The sequence below is a fragment of the Rhododendron vialii genome, chromosome 6a (assembly GCF_030253575.1).
Source record: "Rhododendron vialii isolate Sample 1 chromosome 6a, ASM3025357v1".
Taxonomy (NCBI): domain Eukaryota; kingdom Viridiplantae; phylum Streptophyta; class Magnoliopsida; order Ericales; family Ericaceae; genus Rhododendron; species Rhododendron vialii.
Window position 1 is genome coordinate 10,443,658 of NC_080562.1, and position 8,442 is coordinate 10,452,099.

The window sequence follows — 8,442 nt, forward strand, 5'->3', positions numbered from 1 at the left end:
AAACGAAAAGAGTATTTTATAAACAATTCTCGAAATGAAACTGATTTTCGCGCTTCACTTTTTATTGATGGCACTCCAATTTTAATGTGAAATTACAATTAACTTTATGAACAAAGTGAAGCAACATCAATAAATAAAAAGTGAAGCGCAAATATCAATTTCCTTCTCAAAACGAAAAGAGTATTTTATTATCAATTCTCAAAACATAAAGAATATTTTATAAACTTTAATTGTTTTGAAACCTGTTGATGTCCAATCGAGATAAATTTTTTAATAAATATTATTCTCAACAAATTCTATAATATTTGTGATTCAGATCAAAGACGATTCGGTCACACAGTTGTCTAACTTTTTTTAAAAATTTCATTCGGTATTCAGAATCCTAAGTTTTAAATAAAAAATAAGAATATTAGATCAAATAGTTACAATAATCTTATTGATCTATTTTTTACATAACATTCAAAAAATAATTTTAAAATTATTGTACGTTTGAAATATTTACGTGGAACTCCGATGGAGCGCAATCCAACTATTCGTAGACAGAGAGTAAAGGGATCGACGGAGAGAGATGGAGGAGCAAAGGCCTGTCTAATTTGGGAGAAGTTTTTCAGTGCCGGGCGTGCACGGGCCACGTAGTGCCGAGCACGTATCTCGATCGTTCAAACGTATTTTAGACGGTTCAGATTTGTTTGGACTTGACAGAATATTTTGGTAATTTTACATTAAAAATTACCTAAACAGATCTGAACCGTCCAAAACACGTTTGAACGGCCGAGATCGTGCCCTGCTCCAAACGACGACACCCAGCTCCCATGCTTTAATGCAGAAGCCAGAACCCTTCAATACGCTCGCCGTCGTCCGATCATGGAGTCCCTGCTCAGCTCTTCTACTTCTTCTTCGTCCTTTCTTCGCCTTTTATACACGCCCACAAAGTACACTCTCAGCAGACCTCAACCACTCCTACTCTCTCTCATCGCCCAAGGGAGCAGACAGAGAGGACCCGCGGCGGTGTCGTGCGCCATGGGCCAGTCGAAGGAGGCGAAGCTGTGGGGAGGTCGGTTCGAAGAGAGCGTGACTGACGCCGTGGAGAGGTTCACGGAGTCCATCTCCTACGACAAGCAACTCTACAAGCATGATATCATGGGCAGCCGAGCCCACGCCTCTATGCTTGCTCACCAGGTCTATCTCTTTTCGTGGTTTTTCTAGGGTTTTATTTGAGGTTCTGTATTTTTTTTTTAATGTTCTTGGGGTTTTGATTTTACTCAATTGCGGAAAATTTTGTTTGCTCAGGTTTTCTTTTTGAGTTGTCCAAAATTAGCAACCACCAAAAGATCGAATTCCAATTTTACCCCTTTAGTTTAGAGAGGCGAAGGAAATACTAAGTTCAACACGAAACCAAGTACAAGGGTATTTGTGGAAATTTAAACACTTTCCAACCCAAAAAAATTTAGTCAATAAAAAGGAGAATTTTCGTAATGAGCAAACAAATTGTGATGGAGGGATTAAAGGTTTTGGGGGATCTTACTTGTTGTGATGATCCTTGATTGAGTGAGAGTTTTAGTTATGGATTTGTGAAGAGGAGTGAAAACAACATAAAAGCAAGTGAAAAACTTGTATTAACATGCAATGTAGCCATCGTTTCGTTTATTAGGACAAAGCAATAAGCTATTGATAGAGGAAGGTTTGGTTTTCAATGCTAAATTTGTTTACTGAGGAAATGAAGGAATATAAAAAGAGATATTTTTGAGTTGTATGACTTCCAGCAATGTAAGTTAGTTTTGATGTATTATCCGTTCTCTTCGTACATTTACTTAAGAACGTGGATCAGTGGATGGACACAAGATCTTACCTTTTGGGAGTAAATGCATATGTTGCCAATTGTTGTGGTGACGTACTTCCATAACGCAATATATTTTTACCCAAAATACACTCCAAAATGAAGTGTTTTCTTTTTCCAAGACTTTGGGGTGGCGAACGCCTAGAACTTAAATTTGTCTATGACTATTACACCTGCAACCCAGTGTTTTTTTTCAAAACTGTGTACTGGTGGTCGACTTCACCAGCAGGGCAGAGCCAAAAAGTATTGGTAGTGGAGTCAAATGCCTTGAATCTGACATGATTTTTGTGTAAAGTTATTTTGAGAAAGACGGGGGTTGCATTCTGGGTCTCTGGCAAAAGTTGATGGCTGAATTCTAAAAACTTTGTGGAAAGTGAATCTGGATAGAAGTTTCATTGAATGATTCGGAGTAGAGATACACATACATAGACCACGCGGAGATACACATACACATTCGGGTTTTTTCCATGCTCAGGAACCTGTCCATGGAACTATTGGTTTTTCTCAGTCATTCTTGTATTTCCGCAGAAAGAAAAGGTTAAGATTGATTGTTTATTTGGTTCTTTTTTTTCTACATTTTCTCAAGAATGCATATGTAATTCTTCTTAGTTTTATTGAAGCACGTTATACTTGGCTGATTCGTTGGTGCTATGTAGGGCTTGATGAGCAACAGTGATAGAGATAGTATTCTACAAGGTCTGGACAAGATTGAAAAGCAAATTGAAGCAGGCAAGTTTGTGTGGAGGACTGACAGAGAGGATGTGCACATGAACATTGAAGCTGCACTTACAGATTTGATTGGTGAACCAGCAAAGAAACTTCATACAGCGCGGAGTCGAAATGATCAAGTTTTGACTGATTTTCGATTGTGGTGTCGCGATGCTATTGATGCAATTCTTTCGTTTATTAAACGCCTTCAGGTTAATACTTCTTTTTCGTACTTGCCTTCATTAATGGAGAATTTAGAGGGATAAATTTTGTGAAAATCAATCTTGGTTGGAAGATTTTGTGCAGCAGCGGAATACCATGAACAAAAACACTTCTTGTTGATTATGAACATTACACATTATTTGCTCACATACAACCGATTCATGGGTTATCTCACACCACTCTCGGCGAACTCCGACACTTGGCACTCTCCAATGCACTCTTCGTCGTCTTCAAAGTGCACCTGCATAGGTGCTCTCCCAAGCTAAGAAGCACTGACACTTTAAAGAAGGATATGTGTCCAAGTCCCACACGTGACACTTTTTGGACACTTATATAGAGTTTTCTGCTGTTCTTGAATGCTCTAGAAGATTATGAAACCTCCTGACACCTTTAGGATTCTTGTATATAATGAATGATTCTAGATGTATAAAGAGCCTATCGACTCTCAACACGATTATCCACTCAACACCATATTGTTCCATCCTAGAGGGTCATTATCATATGTAGCGTATAATTTTAATGAGATTGTGATAAAATCTGTCATGTCGTTGGAATATATATGGTTGATATTGTGTTGAATGTTTTACCTTGTAAAGTTGATCATTCTTACCCTACAGACAAAATTGAGAATTTGTATTTGTAATTATGAACTGGAAAGGAAAAGGAAGATGAATATCCGTACTTGTACGATTACTAAGCTTTTTCATGATCACATAAGTTACGTTCTGGGAGATGATATCCTTTTCTTAATTTTTTTCTTCTGTTTTTTTTTCCTGTTTGGAATGAGTATGTTTGTTTGGAATTTTCCCACTTACTAGGGATCTTATGCTTTGCAATCTGCAGGTCTCACTTGTGACGTTGGCTGAGAAAAATGAAGGCCTGATAGTTCCTGGTTATACACATATGCAGAGGGCACAACCTGTTCTACTGCAACATCTTCTCTTAGCATATGTTGAGCAGGTTATAATTGGTTTCCTTATGAAGTTATCTTATTTACTATTGTGGCATGCTTTGTTTCCATGATTATATGTATGTTTGCTGTTTGCTCTGGAGCCTGGACATTATCTTATTCCCATTATTCCGTGCTTGCACATAGGAGAACCATCCCAATCTTTTCTTTCGAATTTTATACACAAAGTATGCATGTTTTAGAGAGTATGAATGCCAAATTGACGGTGAACTTGCATTTAACTTGTATGTACTCCTCTTTAAACTACATCCATTAACTTAGCTTTCAAGTTAAATGGACCAATAACTGCCTTAAGATCTTGACAACTTTAAATTATCAGACTGGTAACTGATGATTGAGTTGAATATTTTGTTATGGTGAGCACATATTAGAGTCCCCTTTGAATAGCACTTCCGGTAGCTGCGATGATGTGGAATACTGGTCCAGCTTAACTCCAACTCTTGTTCCTTTTGGTCGAACAAAAATAATGGTGTCTCAGTTGTGAATATGCATGTTAGTATCACAAGCTTGGGTGGATACCTTTTTCTCTTTAGTCAGCGTATGTTCTTAAGATAGAATTGGTGTTAGGGGAAGAAAAAGATGGCTAGCAGAACTTTGGTTTAAGAGATAAGAATTGACAAAATTGCCCAAGACTCGAAAGAAGGTATTTCTAATGGAACCAAGCCGAAGAAATGGATCCAAGTAGCCCACAATAAGTAAATGGGCCGAAGGCTTCTTGTTGAGTATTCATGATACAGTTGTTAAAAACAATAACCGACCAAACCAAGCCTCAAGTCCCAATCGTTTTTTTAAAACAATGAAAATTCATAGTTGCTTGCTACAGGAAATTTGGCTGATTGCATGTTAGTTCCAACTTATTTATATTTTCCAGCCAATAATTTACTTTGGGTTAAACTTGACTAAATAAGTTGCTAAAGATACTTTGCTCTTCATTTTCATGTAGCTTCTTTAATCCTAACTTTTGGCAACAATGCTTGTCCTGTAGCTGGAACGTGATGCTGGTCGTTTACTAGATTGCAGAGTTAGGCTAAATTTCTGCCCTCTAGGTGCTTGTGCATTGGCTGGAACTGGTCTTCCCATTGATAGATTTATGACTTCTAAAGCTTTGGGATTCACTGCTCCCTTGAGGAACAGGTACATACTGAAGCATTTTTATTCCATTTATATTTCTGAATTGTCAACTTTAAAATCTTGCTTTAGTTCCAATGGATTGACTTGGTGGTGCACTACAGTATGGAATATTTGGACTGATTCATGGTCCGTAAGGAGCCTATTGTAGATTCTCAATGTAATATTTCTCATTGGTCATCTATTCTAGTTTATTATCCTTGACTTAATTGCTGGCAAATTTTTTCATACAACTCTTCAGGTCACCTGCTTCAACTTTCTATGGGGTTTGGGATAACCTCAATGCGCCCAATGGGGGGTGGAACCCATAGATAGCCAGGCTCCATTTCAACAAGTTCAACGTGTTTTTTGGAGACCACCCATATTATTCTATATTTCCTGTTATGTTTTTTCATGACACAATAACATCAGGAATTAAAGCTCTGATTAGCATTTGGAGATCGCCTATGTGATTTTTTGTATTGTGCTTCGATGTACGAGTTAATAGATCATTCTTGAATTTTCTCTTGTTTATTGTTCTTATCAATTTGTTACCCTAGAAATTTACGACAGTCATCGTGTCCATTGATTGTGCGGTACCAAGGCATAAAGGAGCCCCAGCAGTTCAATATACTTATTGCTTACATTTGGCTAGTGTATTTGTTTGCATTTATTTCTTCCAGCTTCGTCTGATATTTGATGACATCACTTTTGGAATAGCATTGATGCAGTTTCAGATCGGGATTTTGTGTTGGAGTTTCTTTCTGCAAATTCCATCATAGCTATTCATCTGTCTCGGATTGGCGAAGAGTGGGTGATGTGGGCATCTGAAGAATTTGGATTTCTTACCCCTAGTGATTCAGTTTCAACAGGAAGTAGTATAATGCCTCAGAAGAAAAATCCAGATCCAATGGAACTCGTTCGTGGGAAGTCTGCAAGAGTTGTTGGAGACCTAGTTTCCCTTCTTGTGCTGTGCAAGGGACTTCCTCATGCTTATAATCGTGATTTACAGGTAGGATAGTTTTTTAACAAAGACAAGTGTGTTAACCACAACTGCTCATTATAGGCATGGGGTTTTAGTTGGATTTATTTGTGCTTAAAAAGACTTTTATCGCAGATCTAATGTCTTTCCACCTCACATAATGTGCAGGCATTCCTTTTTTTTATTATCATCAACCATATGTCTTGTTTGGTGCTGTCACATGTCTGCTCACCGTCCTTAAATTTGTAAGGTCTCATTTATAGTTTCGTCTTAAGAGATTGATGTTTGAGTTTTTTTAAGCAGGAAGACAAGGAACCCGTATTTGACAGTGTCAAAACTATCATAGGAATGTTGGAAGTTTCAGCAGAGTTTGCGCAGAACATTACCTTCAATCAGGAGAGAATAAAGAAAGCCTTGCCAGCTGGTCATCTTGATGCCACTACACTGGCAGATTATCTGGTGAAAAAGGCAAGTCATTACCCCTGGCTGGCTCATTGTTTTTACCTTCCAGGAGTACTTAATGCTTTCTTCCCTCCAATATAACTTCACCAATCAGTTCGGTGCCTTTGATTTCCCTGCATTAGAGAAACATAAATATAAAAACCATGTCTAATTGTCTGCCGTGTTGTTTGGGCTGCAGGGAGTTCCTTTCAGGACCTCTCACGACATAGTTGGAAGGGCTGTTGGGTGTTGTGTTTCTAAAAACTGCCAGCTTCAGGATCTCAGTCTTGATGAGTTGAGAAGTATAGATCCAGTGTTTGAAAAGGATGTTTACGAGTTTCTTGGAGTAGAAAATTCAATCAAGAAATTCTGCTCATATGGTTCTACAGGTGCAGAATGTGTTGCTAGTCAACTTGAGTACTGGATTTCTGAGCTCAACATCAACAGAGTAGCAGTGGGGCAATAAAGGGGTTTTTACCCCTTAATGGAGTGCTTGCTATTAGGTGAAAATAAGATCCGCGAGCGAAAGTGTTGGAATAGCAAAAGATACCAGAGAATAACCCCTGGAGAGAGAACTTTAAGCATTATCCAAATGATTGGCTATGACAGAGTTCAAGACAACTAGAGCCTCGTCATTTTTCTCTGTTTATTGTGTGTCCTCTTTTTCTTTTTGTGTGTGCGCACATTTGTTTGTTTCCGTTGTAGGGCCTTTTCTGAGTCTTTGGTTGAAACTAGAGTCAGTATCTGGAATGAAAAATGAGCTGCTTTCAGCATTTTGATTCAGTGTCTGGCTCCTAATCATGCCATTATATTATGTCTATCATGTTTGGTTCCGCACATCTTGATACCTGAACTGATCTTAATTTTGTTGGGGAAAAATATGAGAAAACATAAGAGAAGGGAATAAAGTGTTTTACGCAATTATTTTTATTTTTAATATTTTTTCCAGGCAAGTGAAGAAAGGGTATGTATCCCAAGAAAAGTCATTTTGTTCTGTTTAGTGAGTGAAAATAAATGGATTTGCAGAGTTTCTATCGTCTTTCCGGATGACAAATGATACTTCACAATCAGTCAAGGCAGTCGAGGTGGCAGGGTTTTGGAAATAAATTTTTATGGGGATGTTTTTCATGAGGATGCTGGGCTATCCAAGAAGATCAGAGCTACTGGAAGCTTTGGTTGCAGAAGATATTGCTTCTTGAAGGTGATTCTATGGAAGTGTTTCAGGCTATCAGCCGTAATTTGAGTTCTTTGGCACCTTCTGAGCTGTTTTAGTTGATTTTAGAAATGCATTTTTTGTCGATGAGTCTGATGTATGCAGAAACTGGCCCCTAATTATGACTTATTCGAAGTTGCCACCAGTATGCGAATGATGGATAATTAATTTCGTGTCGGAGGATATGTTGCAGATCTACCTCGTGGCTGGATAGATAAACGTTTGGATTTTTGCAATTGTTTTTTAAGAGGGGTTGCTGAATATCAAAAGAACCCCTTACAATAGTGAACTGTACCTCGTTTTCCAAAAAGAAAGAAATGTATATGTTGAAGTTATTATACCTCATTTTCGATCTCCATCCTCCCAACAAATCCAAGCTCCAAACATATCATTGAAGACAAATTAACGAAGTTTACTTCTGATGACGTGAAGATTAGTCGATTCATATTTTACAATCATTCTATAATCACAAACACTTACACAAACCCATTCACATTCACATTGGAGCTCACACACATTACACCTTCAGTGCGTGTAAAAATGATTGTAAAATATGAATCGACTAATCTTCACATCATTAGAAGTAAAAAGAAAGAAATGTATATGTTGAAGTTATTATACCTCATTTTCGATCTCTATCCTCCAAACATATCATTAAAGACAAATTGACAAAGTTTACTTTTGATGATGTGACGATTAGTCAATTTAGATTTTACAATCATTTTAGAGCTGTGCACAGCACAGCAGCCTTTTCCTCCTGCCCCGGGTCGCACAAAGATGATCGGAGCCGCTCATTTTGTTTAAAATATGTCGTTTAAGGTCTCTGTAAAAAATGAGCAGTCTAAATTCTGAAGTGATTTTGGGTATTTTGTTAACGCCTCTAACGATATCGAACGAAGCTCATTTTTTACAGAGACCTTAAACGACATATTTTGAACAAAATGAGCGACTCCGATCATCTT

General features: G+C 37.8%; 1 protein-coding gene across 1 annotated transcript; it reads left to right on the plus strand.

Annotated features, from left to right (window-relative positions):
- Positions 1-534: 534 nt before the first annotated feature.
- LOC131331370 (argininosuccinate lyase, chloroplastic) lies at positions 535-7,050 on the plus strand. The gene is made up of 7 exons (XM_058365275.1): positions 535-1,179; positions 2,494-2,757; positions 3,611-3,727; positions 4,723-4,871; positions 5,565-5,856; positions 6,130-6,298; positions 6,471-7,050. Exons 1-7 carry the CDS (start codon positions 865-867, stop codon positions 6,731-6,733), a joined length of 1,569 nt encoding a protein of 522 aa, XP_058221258.1. The 5' UTR covers positions 535-864; the 3' UTR covers positions 6,734-7,050.
- Positions 7,051-8,442: the final 1,392 nt, after the last annotated feature.